The sequence below is a fragment of the Drosophila arizonae genome, chromosome 2, assembly GCF_054131065.1.
Source record: "Drosophila arizonae isolate 15081-1271.41 chromosome 2, UAZ_ARI_1.0, whole genome shotgun sequence".
NCBI classification, from domain to species: Eukaryota; Metazoa; Arthropoda; class Insecta; order Diptera; family Drosophilidae; genus Drosophila; species Drosophila arizonae.
In genome coordinates, this window is record NC_142922.1 from 24,887,333 (window position 1) to 24,903,615 (window position 16,283).

Consider the following 16,283-nt stretch of genomic DNA (forward strand, 5'->3'; position numbering starts at 1 on the left):
TGTATGGTATTCCAGGGCTGCAGCGCTGCCAATGCACAGAGAGCTACCACATCGTTGAAATAGTGTTGCGTTTACCACGAATCAGGCAATACTATTCCGCGGTTGCAGCAACCAACTTCACGTAAGACGCACTTGGAGAAAAACAGAAAAATATCAAAGTATAAAGATATACAAAAACAAAAAGGAAAACAATGAATGTGTCGAACATAAATAACGACTTGCGATCGTATTCACGACACTGGCTTACTGAGTTCATTGAACAGTATCAGGAGGAGGAGTGTCTCTGGCAGCCGAAGCACCATGACTACAGCAATCACGCCGCCAGAAATAAAGCCTACGACAAATTAGTAGAAAAACTAAAAGAAGTCGAGCCAAATCCAGACCGCGCGATGGTTGTTAGAAAGATTAACTCGCTACGGTCCGCATTTCGTCGCGAGTTTCGCAAATCCAGCACCAAATCCGACTACGAGACACGCCTTTGGTACTACGACAAGCTGCTCTTCATAGCCGACCACAAACCCAAACGCCATTCAAACGAACTGGCCGGCAAGCCCAAACGAGAGCTGCACATCAATTTTGATGACGAGGACTCGATGGACTACGAGGAGGAATCACACCATACGCCTCAGTCACAGCATATCGAAACCATCGTGCCCAATGCCAGCGATGAAGTTGAGGCAGAGGTGGCTGCGGTCGGCACCAACAATGTTGTAGTCAGTAGTCAGGGCGCCACGCTGAGCACCATCTCGGTGACTCCAGCGGATTGTGTCACACTGGTAAAAGACGAATCACATCAGACACACAACGAGGTGGCAGAGGCGCACCAGCGACTAGTTGCCCAGGCCAACGCTGCACAATCCTCGTTAGCTGCTGCAGGCGGGCATGCCGTGAAGGTGTTAGAAATAACATCGCTCGACTCCAATTCACAGCGCGAGATACAACAGGTGAGTGTTGGAAATATTATATTTAGAATATACTAAATATTCTCCCTCTCTCTCTCTCTCTCTCTGTCAATCTGCTTGGCAGGCGGTCAATTCGCTTGAACATCACCAACAGCAGCTACAGCATCTGCACCATCAGGCCAACGGACATGCTCAGCCCGTGCCGACCATACAGATTGGACGGGATCATTACCAGCCGCTATTTGGCAGTGCGCCAACCACAGCGTACACGACGACAGCGCCCGCCACCACACACAGGCACGAGGATGAATACGATGCGATTGGGGTAAATGTGGCCAGCAAGTTGCGGTCCATCAATCACACGCAACGCATCATTGCCGAGAAGCTCATCAGCGATGTCCTCTTCAATGCACAGCTCGACAATCTCACAGTCAATTCGTCGCTGGCGCAATAATTAATTAATATATTGTAAATTAGTTTCAGACGCTTTCGGTCTACTTAATTTTATTTTACATAAGCATATGTATATGTATGTGTTGTACGTACGTCGTCCGTTTATGTTAGCTTGTATATTAACGTTTAATGTTTATTGTAGATTTAATTACTGCATCAGTTGCATGCAATAAATAGTTTTTAACAAGTTTGGTCTGCGCACAATTTGTAATTCCCGCGCTCAATCCGAGTCACTCTTCTCAGCTGCAGCACCACTATTATTTCCGGTCAATCGCTTCCACGCATATTTAGCAAACTGCAAGATTACTTATAATAGATATATATTCGCATTCCTCCTCTGATTTATCAGCTTATATTCCATTTACCGTAACGGGAGGCAGATCAATTTGTTCCTCCGCGGCCACCAACTTTCGATTATCCTGTAATAGGTTCCAGCCAAAGTGAACGGCAATCAGGCTGGGTACCATCACAATGGCAACTAGATTGCGGGACACAAATGAAGGCTTCGGTGTGGTCGGCATTTTTTTTTTAACAAATTATGACAGGCTCTCGATTATTGTTATTATTTAACATATTTGTGCATAGCGATGACATCTACAGTAAATCGATAACTAAATTTCGATAAATGCACTAAAAATGCCCAATAAATTACAATAATAGGTGGCAGCGCCATAATAATAAGGGCGCATAAATATTTACTTTTGAATACTTTAATACTTTTGAATAATTTAATTTTATTCACAAGCCTTTTTTTTTTTTTTGGAGAAATAATATATGCAATTTTAGCAGCACTGGGTACTGGGCACTGGTCTCAAAATGTTAATGCAGCTAGATTACAAATTTACATAAAAAGAAATTTTACTGTATGTTCCTACTTGAGTCAATATGTATTACATATCAATGAAAGCAAAGCTCTGATGTTAACATATTGAAAGATTTGGTCTTTCGGCTGTGCAATTATTTCTCCGTCGTAAATTTACCTGTGACCAAATTGTTGTCAACTGTTGCGGTTATGTGCGCACACACACATGCATACATATACTGTGTAATTAAAGAGCCAAGTGTTTTCGTTCCCATAATTATTCATCTTTACCCTCGACCTCACCCAGGTCTTTCTATCTCTGTCTTTGTCCCACGTATGCTGCCCTCAGAAAGAGCATAGAGGAGCATAGAACACGTAATCAATGGAATTTCTGGGTAAAGTACAAGGTACATCCGAGTTTGCAGTGGGGGTTAGAGCGCATAGCAGGTGTTAGTTGTCGTAGTGTTTGTGCAAAAAAAATAACAACAGCAATAGCAGCAGCGCCAGTATTAAAAATAAATACAAATAAAATATAAGTAATGCAGTCAGCGGCAGCGGCACTGCACTGTCTCCGTCTAGAGTTAGTTTAGGCAGAGCTCGCAGCCTATTCACAACAAAGCTAGCGCGCTCGTCGCAGCGAGAAAAGAAACGCACACACAGAAAAGTAACGAAAGCGAACGAGCGAAACAAAATTCAAGGGAGTAAATAAAAGTGAGTTGCGCGCTTTAGTTGGTCTTCTCGTTGCCGTCCTTGTGTCCTTACAAATTCTATGTTTTTATTTCCATGTTCGTTTCCACTCGCATTCACTCCCCATTTCCATGTTCCTGTGGCGGGTGAGCACAGTGCTGCGTTTGCTAAAATCGATAATCGCCTGCGTGCGCCTTCACTTAGAAGCCATTCTGCAAGACGGGTAAGTGGACTAGCCGAGTGCTCGGTAACTGCTTGTCGCATTGTGTCCATCGACTGGAGCACCCTTGCCTCGATATGCTGAGTATTTGTCGTGCTGCATGAAGACACAGATGAACGCCATCCAGCCAATAATGTTGAGAACTAGGGCCAGCATAATGCCATAGAACATGACAATAATAAGCTTCTCGCGTCGCGTTCGGTCAGCCCACGAAATATGATTCCGTTGAAACTGAGCATGTGTGTGTGTGTGGGTGGGTGTACGCCAGTGTGTCGATTGTGTGTTATTGATAAGTCGTATCTCTTCAAGTACTGCTCTTACCGGCATATCAAGTCGAGCTGCTGCTGCGATTAGTGTCGTATATACGTTGTCGCCCATTGGAACAAAGATTAATATAAATTCAGACGAAAAATTTTTAACTATATGTAAACATCAAAATTCTATACATTCTATGCTGTAATTGCCCATGTTTACAAGTTTATTTGATATCGAACTAAATATACACATGTTTATAAAACAAATGTTTACTTCATGTTACGTCAGCTGAAATTTAACTACTACCTTCAAGACCATTTTTGAATTTTATAAAATTCTTATTTTTCACCGATATATGTATGTATTGTCAGCTTTACTTCTTAATGTGTATGCAGATGTATTGGTATGGCTAGTCGTATAGCTTAGTAGGCCTGGTAAATCCTGAGTTAAGATCTTACATGAAACTGAACAAATTTCATTGCAAATATATTACAAAGATCTTCGATATAGTCGCCCTCTGACCTTTTCCAAATATATATATTGTACTTTTACGCTAACAGCAATTAAACTGAATGACTATTTACGAAATGTCTACATGGTATATAAGTTCGACTATTTTTGTAGATCCATCTTTAAGAGGTTTATAGTGTTCTGTCAATATTTGACTTTAATATAAAGAAATAAGAAAATAAAAATATGAAATATTAAAAAGTTAATTTTGTATAATGAACAGTTATTAGCTAAATTTCTAATAGACGTAAGGCAGGCGACCCAAGCTTTAAGCTCTTCTCTATGTAATTAGGCTATTTTCATATATACATATTTACATATGTATGTAATAGGATCTCGGGAGAATCCTTTACTGAATGATACCCTTACTGCGAAGCTCGGCAATTTGCTCAGCTCCATAGCCTAGAAGATTAGCGAGCACCTTATCTGTGTGCTCGCCGAGCATGGGCGGAGCGGTGCGTGCATCGTTGCGCGCTTCACTGTAGACGACCGGCGGACCCACGACCTTGACGCTGCCATCGCGCGGATGTGGCAGAGTCTTGACCAGGCCTATGGCCTGGATGTGCTCATCCTCAAACACCTCGCGTATGCTGTTGACGGGCCCCACCACAAAGGAGGCGCCCTCAAAGAGACGCATCCAGTTCCTGGACGAGTCGCTTGCCAGGATCTTGGCAAGCAAATTGACTAGTTCTTCGCGATTCTTGACCCGATCCTTGTTGGTCTTGAACTTGGCATCGAGGGCGATCGGTTCGATGTTCAGGCGGCTGCACAGCTCCACAAACTGGGCATCGCTGCCGGCGCCCAGCGTGAGGTAGCCATCGGCCGTCTTGAAGCTCTGGTAGGGCACAATGCTGGAGTGGGCAGTGCCCCAGCGCTTGGCCTCTGTGCCGGCGTTCAGGTAGTTGCTGGCCACATTGATCAAGAGCGAGCAGCACGTGGACAGCAGATCCACGTCGATCTTCTGGCCGCGTTGGGTGCGCTCCCGCTGCAGCAGGGCGGCCAGAATGGCGCCATGTGCATAAAGACCCGTTGCCACATCTGTTACAGCGACGCCTACCTTGCTGGGAGGCCCGTCAGGCTGGCCCGTGATATGCAAAAGACCGCCCATGGAGGAGGCAATCACATCATAGCCCGGTCGCTTGGCATAGGGACCCACCGATCCATAGCCACTGATGGTGCAGTAGATCAGACGTGGATTCGCTTCCCGCAGCTGCTCATAACCCAGACCGTAGCGCTCCAGGGTGCCAGGTACATAGTTCTCCACGAGCACATCGCACTTGCTGACCAACTGCTGCATCAGATCCCTGCCACGCTTCATGTCAATGCAGACGCTCTGCTTGTTGCGATTGGGCGCTAGAAAGTAAGCCGCATCGCCGCTCTTCTCTAGAAATGGCGGGCCCCATTTGCGCGCCTCATCGCCGAAATGGGGCCGCTCCACCTTTATCACCTCGGCACCCAGATCGGCCAGCACCATGGTGCAGTAGGGTCCAGCGATGATGCGCGTGAGATCTAAAATACGCACACCCCGCAACGGATGTCGCTCATCTATGGGAGAAGCGTCAAGGTTATTGTTGTTGCTGTTGCTGTTTTTATTCTCACTGGCAGCGGCAAAGCTTCGTAAGCTTTGACGAGCTGCGCCGACAGCACATGAGAGTCGTAAACGTTGTAACCACATAGCCATCGTGAGTAACTGTTTATTTCCAATCAATTATTATTTGCTTTGCTGTTGACAGTCACTTTCTCTGTTGTTGTTGTTGTTGTTGTTGTCGTTGTTGCTGTTGTTGTTTATGTTCTTCTGCACTACGCCAGTATTCCAAACGGAAAGTTTTCCAGTCAACTGCTCAGCAGCCACTGAAACAAGCACAGCTGACATATGAGAGCTTTCTTAAAACATCGCCCACCATTCGCTCTTAGTGGAGCGTGCTCACTCTCTCTCTCTATCTTTTAGTTTCTCTTAGCTCCATTTCTATATACTGTTTCTAGCATATACGATAATAGCTTGTTTATCATTTAAGTGCAGATAACTAACTAAGCTGGCGCTCTCTCGAGTTCGTTTCCCTTCGCTTGTTGCTCTCGGAATGTTCCTTAATTATTACACAACTATTTTTACATCTTCCGCTTTATTATTACCATTTACCTTGGTACTTTCCCGCCTTGAACCAAAAGAATCATAAATATCATATAAAACCAGCTTCGTGTTTTTTCCCCCTTAAAGAGCCAAAGTCCTAAACGATCAGAAAAAAGAATAAGATTACCTTTTCGTTTTCTTTACTTGAACATTTTGCGTGATCTCAAGTTGAGACTCTGTAATTTAAAACATTAGGAAGCATCTAAATTTGGGCACATTCCCAAAGTACTTTAATTATATATTTTTTGTTAATGCACAGAACTCTAAATTGGCCGGCTTAAATGCTATAAGCCCTAATGGTTGCGCAATTAAAAAACAATTCTTATCTCGTAGACAGCTAAATAGTAAACATTTAAAATATTTACAAAGCAAACAAAAAAATTTTCTAAATTGCCATTAAATATGCAGCATGACCGCCCAAAAATATCTGCCTTTAAAATCGCAGTCTCCCACAATTTGTTTATAGATTTATATATATAGATGCCTTCATATTACTTATTTGTTTATTTGGGTAAACATTTTAGTTTACTTTCAGCTGAATTCAATATGCAACTGGGAACCTTTTTCCCTTTTCTCCCGATGATCTCACTTTCAGTTTCGAAGCCTTTTTCTCATATACCTACGACATTGACATAACTCGTGTGTCGATTGCTTATAATCTGTATAATTAACAAACAGTCCAAAGGAAAACTTGTCTGAGTCTTCACACTGCACTAATAACAACAAATGCAAATAAATCGAAGTTCATAAGTTCGTCTAATTGCAGGTTAGCAGGAAGCATTTCAAGTCATTAGCTCAACTGACGCAATACCCGATAAAGATATAGTTGAGCAAATTAAATTGCATTACTAATGAAATTCTAAGAAAATTGCATAAGTAACAAGCTTACTTTATTGTTTGATTCCATTTTTTTAAGATGCAACAGAAATCGCTTTTAGTTCTGTCAGTTTTCGCTGATTGCATTTCCGCAGAACGAATGGGATTCACAAAAGAACTAGAAAGCCGAACCTAAGAGCGGATGCAGTTTGAAGAGAGAGCGTCACACAGCAGACGAACCGGTTCGAGCTTTCGACTAAGCGAGCGTGAGCGCAGCTTACGAACGAGCCAAGCAGAGCTTTAAATGTTATGCGCTGCGCTGGATGCTCATTTATTTGCTTAGCGCGCGTCGTTCGCATCGGTTCGTTCGTTCGTCTCAATTCGCTGCGATCGGTTACAAATGTAATAAATCTGACAATAACAGAAACAAAACAAAACACAAATCAAAACAAAACAAAACACAACACAACCAAAAATATAGTGTAGCAAAATGAAAGCCAGTGATACGTTACGCATGCGTTTGCAGCGCATACAAATTCGGTTAGATACATGCAATCGCTGCCGCAACTAGATTGAGATGCAGTCGCGCTCAAGAAAGTGTTTTGCCAACAGCTATTAGCCAACTGACCAAAAATAGAGAAAAATAGTAAAAACGAAAAAATAAAGTATTAAGCCATCGCCAGTTTTCGAGCCAAAACAGCGAATTCGAATTCGAGTTCGAGTCGTGTGTTGAGTTGTGCAAGCGCAAATCGCAGCAGCCGCCGCAGTCGCTGCCAACGTCGCCGTCGCCGTCGCCGTTGCCGTCGCTGCCGTCGTCGTAGTTGCAGTTGCAGTTGCAGTCGCAGCCGATGCAATTGCAGACCAGCTGCATATTGCACAATCCTTTCGCTTGTTGGCCAACCTGTTCACTTGTATCTATTGGATACCATCTATATATACTTATATATACATCTAGATATCTAGATATATATATATACTCGAATTTGAAATAATTTCACTTTGAAGCCGTTTAACGCAAAGCCGCCAAAATTGCTGTCCTACTGTGTTCCAGGATCCTGGGGTACATCATGCGCCGTTTCCTGCGCTCGGCCATGATTGTCTTCAGCTGGTTTGTGGTGCCCTACAGCCGCTACACCAACATCAAGGTAATTCGACGCAAGCTGCCGCCCATACGCAGTCACCTGCTGGAGATACCTGCCGTCGATCTAGCCAAGCTGATTCGCAACAGAAAGGTAAGTACACCTAACACAAACACACAAACGCACACACATTCACATGCGTGTGTTTATATATGTACTTACATGTGCATATGTGCAATTGTGGGTATATATGTATGTGTGTATGCTTCAATCGAACGCACCTTAAAATTGGCAATATCTTGTAAAATATCAATAGACAGACAGGCGAGCCTCGAGCAATGGCTTGAGGCTGTGACAGGCGCTGGGGCCATATGTGTTTTGGGGCTTTCAATCCACTGTCCACTTAATGCCAATTTAACGACAAGAGAGGCCACTCACAGCGCTTGCCACATCCATTAGAGACTTTGTGGCAAAGCTGAGGCAATTTGTTGCCGCTGACCAACACTGGTCAGCTAAAATGACTCGCAGGTGATGGAGGTGATCGCCTTTAACATCATGACACTACTTTAAAAATGTATTTTTTTTTTTTTTTTTTGGTTGTTGAAGAAGTTACATAACATTTAAAGCAGACTAAATAGTCGGAAAAAAGGTATATATAAATAAATATATTATAAATAATATACTTATATAAATATATATATAAATGAAGTCAAGAAATATTTAGATTCAATTCCTAGTAAAATATTTTTTTCGAGGACTCTCGTTTTTTTATTTACTTAATTATAAAATTAAACATTTACGACGTGTTTAAACTATGTCAGAACCTTTGCTCTTCATAAATTATACGACATATGCTCAAAACTAGATTGGGCTAAAGATCACTTTTAAGAAAATGGGGTATATAGTATTGTATGACACTTAAATTAAATCACGTAGGTTATCCTACAGGGCAGACCTAATCATACAAGTGTGTTCATTTAAATAGTAGTGCTGTATCATACAAAACTCAAGATACCTGATAAATAAAACAAGTAAGAGTGCTCCAGTTGAGTCTTCTCGACTAGAGGATACCCCGAACCCAGTTGATTACCCATCATTCTATAAATTACGGACGGATATGACCATATCGCCTCAGCTCGTTAAGAATATATATGTGTATACTTAGAGAGGATTCTTTATAGCTTATAAATTTCCTTATGATGCCCACTTTATGCTTAGAGGAGAAAACAAGGAAATCTCAGATTTGGTTAAATTTATCTTACTTGATCTTTTTGCTTCATATATATTTAGGGAACTCATTGGAATTCTTAAAACATCTTCAGCTTTTACTTTCAGTTTATGGTTTTTAAACATTCATAGCATAAAAACTTTTAACATTTTCTATAAATTTTCCATTACATTTCGTTTTGTCTGTTCCCCTTTTTTTTGGCATTCATTCGCAATTGCATTTCATCAATTAGCTGACCGAGACTTATAGCATACATTACTCATCCTAATCTCAATTGAAACAAAGCATTTTATTATATGTATGCAAACTCTTTGAGCCGCAGTTGGCGCTGTTTCAAAATCGGCCTGTAGAAATCCCAGTCAGAGCAGCAATACGTCAAATTGGTTAGCTAACCGCGGCCTAGAGAGTTTGCTTGGCTGCAGCTACATGCACACATACATATAAATATATCTTGGCCATATCAATAACATCTGGTAACTACCTCAAATTGCGCACACAGACAGAGACACGGATAGACGTCGAGTGAGACGAGATGACGAATTTATGTACTGAAAACATAAAGAGTATCTGCGAAATACATACTTACATAGATAGATACACATGCATCACACACATGTGCTCATAAATAATTGCAAGCTCTGGGCTGGTTATGTTTTATTGTAGTTGTAAATGTTGTTGTACTAGCTGTTGTTGATAATGATGTTGTTGCCGTTGTTGTTGCTGCTGTTGTTGTTGTTGCTTGGGCTTCTTTAGCCCGGTTTGTTGTGCTCTGTAAGATTCATTGCGTTCATTGGTCCACATCCACACACAACGCACTTAAGGTCATGACTTGACAGACCTTATCGAATCACTCACACACACACACACACACACACACTATCACAGGCACACACTTACACACTTACACACGCTCAGTTACACGTGCAGTCGTATTTCTTTAAATTCGCCTTACTTTGTTTTTATTAAATTTTATTGTAATTTTTTATAGTTGATTCGCTTGTTCATATAAATGTTTAACTACATTTTAATGCAATATTTTTATTATAATTTTAATATTTTATTTTTTTCTTTTGTGTTTTTATTTGTGTTTCATTGTCAGTGCTTAAGCGATTGCTTCATTACGTTTACGCAAATTTTTTAAAACAATTAAAAAATTGTTGTTTCTTGTGTATTTGTTTCTGTCCAAAGTAGCTGCTGTTGTCGCATTAGCTATGCGTGCCTTTGTCTAGATAAATACGTATATACTTGTTTGTATGTATGAGTGTTCATTGTCGGGTCATCGCCGAGACAACTGCGACAACATTTTGCTTAATTACTGCACAAATTGAGATTTATTTAAACAATAAGCGGGCACAAGATCTGAGATATGTTCATTGCAGATTTATTATGCTAAAGTCTATTCGAAGTCCATTCTTAAGTAGCGTGAATCATTTGTATAATTGACGCTTAAGTATTTTGCAAGACAAATTATATTTCAATTTATGTATATTTCAATTTATGTATATGTACATAGATATCTATCAGTTATATGTATGTATGTATGATGTTCGCTCTGTCAGTCATCAATCGTAGCTAACAGCTGAATTGTTCTCTCTCTCTCTCTCTCTCTCGCTATCTCTGTCTCTCTCGGCTCACGTATACGAAACACGAACACGCACAGCACAAATAACTAAAGCAGAGCACGTAAAGCTTCTCAGCTGCACGACACTAATACACACGCACAACTACTCACACACTTACATGGATACACACACATATACACAGCACACTGCGAGGTATTGCCATAGTCGACTGACCAACTGAGGCCTAAACTTGTTTTCTGTTTCGCTTTTCCTTCTGTTTATCTTTCCTTTAGACTTTAGTTTGATATATGTAGCTATCTGTTTATATACATGTATATATGTACATATGTACACATGCGTCTGCATGTATGTATGTATATGTGCAGCTGCCGAATCTGTGTCTGTGTGTCGCGTTTACATTGCATGTTTCACTTACGCTTTATCAACAATTACAACAAGAGACAAGTGAATGGAAATGTCGTTTAAGTTCAATACCCTTTTGAAAGACAGAACTGCAGATTTCCCAGGCCATTAACGGCCTCCATTTACTTATTATTCTGATGCGATCTAGACACTTTTGATATCTCTTCTTCTTACATTTTGTAAATGTTTTATATGAAGAACAACTAAATCTAATTTTACAATTTAATTTGTTTGATGGGGATCATTATGTATGACAAACAATTGGTTTACATTTTACTCAGATATCTTTGATCTCAAGGTACGAAGCAAGTAGCTAAGAACTGTGAGAATTATTTATTTTGTCATATTTAAAGTTATTTTCTATAACTATGAAACTTATTAGTTGAAGAATCATAATATCATACTCAAATAATACCGTTTTTTAACAGGTTTCTTTAGTTGGTGCTATGTAGAATATTAGCATTTCACAATTAGAAATATAGCTTGTATAAAAGGGTATATACAGCTAGTTACTAGTAAATAGAAAACCCATTTTTCTTTTTACAACCCGAATTTTTGGAATTTTTTCTTTTCTTCTCGACTATGTTTCAATAGCTTCGATTGTTTGCCTTCATCACACTGAGTCTTCAACCTGTGCTCTGTGTAACCACTTACAACACCTGGCTACTTACAACACCTCACGCATGCTGCAGCCCCAGGTAGTGAGCTACCTAGATACACACAAAACTTGAGTTCGCGTCTGAGTTTGAGCTGTGGCCGCAACTGATTTAATAGTGCACTGGATATCATTGAAAAGTCGAGTAGCCTTAAATTTAATTTAATGATAGCTCTGAGACGATCTTCGTTTGCATACGAACGTATGATTAGCTAGAGGTAACTGCGTATCGAGCACTTCGGGCCTTCAATTGCACTGCGCTTCAACTTATTGAGAAATTAATTCAGGCATTGAAACGAATTGCAGGCAGCTGTGGGAATGTCAACTCGAATTAGACGGCTCACTTTCAGCTATAAATATTGTATCAGATATATATATATATATATATATCAAGTAAGAGCTAATAACTTTACTTGTTTCTCAATTTGGATTGAGATGCTTGATTAACAACTCAGCCATGCTCAGTATACATTATTTATGTGAGTGTGTTTCATATATTCAATAGAGTCCAGCCTGGCCCCACCCCCAAGCCTCCTGCTGGCCCTACGCAATAAGCAATTGAAAATCCGCACATTACTCATACGCCGCGTCGTACGCTGAGGCATTCGCATTCTTGTCGCTCTCGCTCTCTCTTTCCTTCTCTGGCAGGCAGACAATTGGCGGGTGCTGCATGATTGTGAATTTTTATTGATTTTAATTTAACGTAAATTGCTTTTGTGCCGTCGCTCGGTTCTCACAAACAATTAAGCGACAAGAATGGAGCAATGAAACATTGATCAAATGTGCTCACACACAAAATGGAAATGTTAAAGTCTAGCTAATGCGGAAATGATCAGCGAGCTCTTTTTTATTTCTTTGCAGATTAAGAGCGAAGAAGTCGTTGAGGCATACATCGAACGATGTCGACAGGTAATGGAGACACGCAATAGATTGGCCGACTAATGCTTAACAGGTGTGCGTGTGTGTGTGTGTGTGTCTATGCTCTGTGATTCACAGGTAAATCCGCTGATCAACGCGATTGTGCAGGATCGCTTTGAGGAGGCGCTGGAGGAGGCGCGCGAGATTGACAATGTGATTGCCATGGGCATTAACAGCGTCGAGTCCATGGAGGAGCATACGCCGCTGCTGGGCATACCGGTCACGGTCAAGGAGAGCATCGCTGTCAAGGGTATGACCAACCAGGCGGGCCGCGTCTTCAAGACCCCGCAGATAGCCAAGGCGGACGCGCCCGTCGTGGAGCAGATCAAGCGCTGCGGCGGCATCATCTTGCTGGTGTCCAACACGCCGGAGCTGTGCCTGCTGTGGGAGACGTACAACAATGTCACGGGCCAGACGAAGAATCCCTACGATCTGAAGCGCACCCCAGGCGGCTCCTCGGGCGGCGAGGCGGCGCTGCTGGCGAGTGGCGCCTCCCTGCTGGGCCTCACCTCGGACATTGGCGGCTCCTCGCGTCTGCCGGCCATGTTCAGCGGCATCTGGGGCCACAAGCCCACACCGTATGCGGTCTCCTTTCGGGGCCACCATCCGACCAGCGACTTTCCCAAGTGGGGCGACTTCTTTACCATTGCGCCCATGACACGCTATGCCAAGGACTTGCCGCTGCTGCTCAAGTGCATGAGCGATCCGACCGGGCCGAAGCTGACGCTCGACAAGGAGATCAGCGCGAACGGCATCCGATTCTTCTTCATGGACAACGACGGTCCCTCGGGCATGATGCGGCCGCTCAGCCGGGACCTGCATGCGGCCATCAATCGAGTGGCCAGCGACTTCAATGCGAAGCGTGTGAACATACGGAAGATGAAGTGGTCGCTGGACATCTCGCTGTCCGCCATGCTGACCATGAAGAACATCGAGACCATCTACCACAAGACCGAGGAGGGGGAGCAGCCCAAGACAGTGTGCAAGGAGACGGTCAAGTATTTCTTTGGCTGCTCGGACAGCATCCTGCCCTCGGTGATCTTCGGCCATCTGCAGAATTTCATGAAGATCATACCCAATTCACGGCACAAGCATCTGGCCAGCATCATCGAAGCGCTCAAGACTGAATTCAAGGAGCTGCTCGGCACAGACGGCGTCTTCCTCTACCCCACATTCCCCAACACAGCGCACCAACACTACCAGATCTACCACAAGCTGCTGGAGCCGATGTACATGGCGATCTTCAACACGCTCGGCCTGCCCGTCACCAACTGCATGATTGGCCTGGATCGTCGCAACCTGCCCATGGGCATCCAGGTGGTTGCCAATCCCGGCCAGGACCATCTCTGTCTGGCCGTGGCGCGCGAAATGGAGCGCCGCTATGGCGGCTGGGTGCGTCCGCCCTCGGAGGATAGCCACAGCCACGCCCAGTCGAGCAGCAAGCGCGGCTGAGCTGCGCCGGCCTAGTTAATTGCATCATTCGGCATCCACATAAATCGATATTTCTGATACCATTCCTCGGTGAACCCTTAGCTGACTGTGTCGAGCACGATTGAGAAACCCAAAGAAAACTTCTAAAAATGTCCGATTTTGTTCATAGTTTTGTTGAGTTGGGGCTAACTTTAATTATATCTTTATTTCCATTCACCCACATATAAGGAGAATTCATGGAATCACATCACACATTTTAGTTAAAGTTGCGGAGTATTAAATTATTGCTTTTGTAATTGTCCAAAATTCCTTGTTGTATGTACTCGATATCTATATTGTATGTATGTATATATATATATTCAGCTAGATCTTAAGCGCTAGGTTACGATGACCGCAGCTGTCATAGATCATAACTATGTATAATATCATTTTTCTAGCATCTATTGCGTATTATTTAGGCACATCAAGATATGTGTATCTTCACATTGGGATCTTATCGATTGGATATAATTGAATTTTGATTTTAAATTAAAAAAGAGTGAATATTTAACTGAAACGTATACCAGATATATGCATATACATATATATATATATGTATATATTTTTGCATTGAGCTAAATTGTTAATAAAAAAGTGAGTTTATTTTATCAACCAAAATTGTATATTTTATGAATTTCTCTTGCGCAAAAGCATTTAGGCAGCAGCAGCTTGGCCTCCAGTTCAGGCAGCAGAGTCTGTAAGGGCAGGCGGCGACGGGTGGGGTAGGGGAGGGGAGGTATCTAACTAGGCGCTGTTATGGGCTAATAACGATTATAATAAGCAACATCAGACAAACAAAAAAACGCAAAGCTGGCTAATAAGTAGCTACTGCTAGAGTCGCAAAACAAATGCATGTTCCACCTGGCTGCGCCGCAGCAAAGAACATTGAAAGCTGCTGCATGTGTGTGAGTGTTACATATATACAAACAGACATACACATGCATGCGCACATTCATATGTATATTGAGTGCATGCAGCAGCGCCTGCCCCTGGCCAGCCAAGGCATCATCAATACGCGGCTCTAAAGTGCTTCTACCAGATTTTCGATTTATTGGCCAGGCGCGCCTCGCCTAGCCTAGCCTAGCGCACAGTTAGATCTTTTCGACAATCTCAAATGTAGTTGTTGCTGTTATTTTTTTTAAATTTATTTTTTTAGCTTTTGGAGTAGCTCAAGGTTCAGCCAAAATGGCTTGCGCAATTGTGCTTGCGGCTCGGCAGCTCTAAGTTTTGTCACAGAACGTGTTATTTGGCCAAAAATCGGAGGTAAGTTGAATTCTGTGCAAAGAATGTGGCGGCCAAATTAAAGTTTTTAGCTATGAAATATTTTTATTTGGTTCTGTGTGTGTGTGTGTGTGTTTGTTGTTTTTCTCACTTTGACCATGCGACTGGAAACGAGTTGCAGCGCACAATTAACACGAGCTGTAAATTTTGGCTGTTATAATTAGCATGGAGTTCATAGCGTGTGTTAGCCAAAGTTCTACTGCAGGCAGACGAGGGTTAAAGTGAATATTGTTTAAGCCAGCTAAATGCGACTACCTGTTGGCCAACTGTCTGTAAAATGAGAGCGCAGTCAGCCAAGCAGCGCTGAATGGAAGTGGTATAGACACAAATTGAGAGTGAGAGAGAGAGAGATTCGGTGGCTGCATATGGTACGAGATGTACCAAAAATAGCTACAATTACCTGCCGGGTGAAGAGTACCTAACAAGCTGCTTTTTCAAATGTTTATTAAATATACTATTATACACAATAAATTTAATAATTACATAATTTATTAATATTAATAAAAATAAATAATTATAGCAATATTAGAAAATTTGGTGCTTTTCCCTATCATTGCTTGCAGTCAACCAAAATTTTTCCAAGTGTAGCCGGAGCAACTGTAGCAAAATGCTGAGCGTAACAAATTGTATGCTCATTGATCAGCAATAAACTTAAGCCGTTATCAATGCTACTCACGCACGCACACACACATGCATCCACTGAGAGCGTGTGAGCGAGCTGTTGACCATTCCAGTCAGCAGCATTCCAGTGTCAGAAAATGGCTGTCATCAGTCTGCAGCCAAGCCTATCCCAATTCCGGCCAGCGAGCAGCTCGCTCACTTCGAGTCTGACTCAAGCAGCGAGCAGTTGTGCCTCCGCATCAAATCAACCAAGTCATTTTATACACATACATA

At 42.3% G+C, this 16,283-nt stretch overlaps 4 protein-coding genes across 6 annotated transcripts; 2 read left to right on the top strand and 2 right to left on the bottom strand.

Annotated features, from left to right (window-relative positions):
• The first annotated feature begins 39 nt into the window (after positions 1 to 39).
• Positions 40 to 1,543, top strand: LOC108615508 (uncharacterized). The gene is made up of 2 exons (XM_018010036.2): positions 40 to 944; positions 1,027 to 1,543. Exons 1-2 carry the CDS (start codon positions 192 to 194, stop codon positions 1,354 to 1,356), a joined length of 1,083 nt encoding a protein of 360 aa, XP_017865525.1. The 5' UTR covers positions 40 to 191; the 3' UTR covers positions 1,357 to 1,543.
• Positions 1,376 to 1,966, bottom strand: LOC108615531 (uncharacterized). The gene is made up of 2 exons (XM_018010083.2): positions 1,721 to 1,966; positions 1,376 to 1,650 (listed from the first exon to the last, which is right to left on the bottom strand). The coding sequence occupies exons 1-2, from the start codon at positions 1,874 to 1,876 to the stop codon at positions 1,576 to 1,578; spliced, it is 231 nt and encodes a 76-aa protein (XP_017865572.1). The 5' UTR covers positions 1,877 to 1,966; the 3' UTR covers positions 1,376 to 1,575.
• A 596-nt stretch (positions 1,967 to 2,562) lies between these two features.
• Positions 2,563 to 14,726, top strand: LOC108615455 (fatty-acid amide hydrolase 2-A). 3 transcript variants are annotated; one of them, XM_018009960.2, is made up of 5 exons: positions 2,563 to 2,868; positions 3,001 to 3,067; positions 7,825 to 8,005; positions 12,582 to 12,629; positions 12,717 to 14,726. In XM_018009960.2, coding segments are annotated over exons 1-5 (1,671 nt in total). In that variant the 5' UTR covers positions 2,563 to 2,867; the 3' UTR covers positions 14,091 to 14,726. The 3 variants fall into 3 exon arrangements, with proteins under 3 accessions (XP_017865449.1, XP_017865441.1, XP_089318698.1); XM_018009952.2 differs by lacking the exon at positions 2,563 to 2,868 and having other exon boundaries at positions 2,888 to 3,067; XM_089462572.1 differs by lacking the exons at positions 2,563 to 2,868; positions 7,825 to 8,005 and having other exon boundaries at positions 2,890 to 3,067.
• Positions 3,503 to 5,899, bottom strand: LOC108615476 (succinyl-CoA:glutarate CoA-transferase). The gene has a single exon (XM_018009984.2). The coding sequence runs from the start codon at positions 5,508 to 5,510 to the stop codon at positions 4,179 to 4,181; it is 1,332 nt and encodes a 443-aa protein (XP_017865473.1). The 5' UTR covers positions 5,511 to 5,899; the 3' UTR covers positions 3,503 to 4,178.
• Positions 14,727 to 16,283: the final 1,557 nt, after the last annotated feature.

What these genes read in the sequence shown, in the direction of transcription:
- LOC108615508 (XM_018010036.2), top strand. Translation starts at nt 192, where the DNA reads ATGAATGTGTCGAACATAAATAACGACTTGCGATCGTATTCACGACAC. An exon ending in CACAGCGCGAGATACAACAG is followed by an intron (nt 945 to 1,026) that starts GTGAGTGTTGGA and finishes TCTGCTTGGCAG; the next exon opens with GCGGTCAATTCGCTTGAACA.
- LOC108615455 (XM_018009952.2), top strand. Translation starts at nt 2,976, where the DNA reads ATGTTCCTGTGGCGGGTGAGCACAGTGCTGCGTTTGCTAAAATCGATA. An exon ending in GAAGCCATTCTGCAAGACGG is followed by an intron (nt 3,068 to 7,824) that starts GTAAGTGGACTA and finishes ACTGTGTTCCAG; the next exon opens with GATCCTGGGGTACATCATGC. An exon ending in AGCTGATTCGCAACAGAAAG is followed by an intron (nt 8,006 to 12,581) that starts GTAAGTACACCT and finishes ATTTCTTTGCAG; the next exon opens with ATTAAGAGCGAAGAAGTCGT.
- LOC108615476 (XM_018009984.2), bottom strand. Translation starts at nt 5,510, where the DNA reads ATGGCTATGTGGTTACAACGTTTACGACTCTCATGTGCTGTCGGCGCA.
- LOC108615531 (XM_018010083.2), bottom strand. Translation starts at nt 1,876, where the DNA reads ATGCCGACCACACCGAAGCCTTCATTTGTGTCCCGCAATCTAGTTGCC. An exon ending in TTGATCTGCCTCCCGTTACG is followed by an intron (nt 1,651 to 1,720) that starts GTAAATGGAATA and finishes GTAATCTTGCAG; the next exon opens with TTTGCTAAATATGCGTGGAA.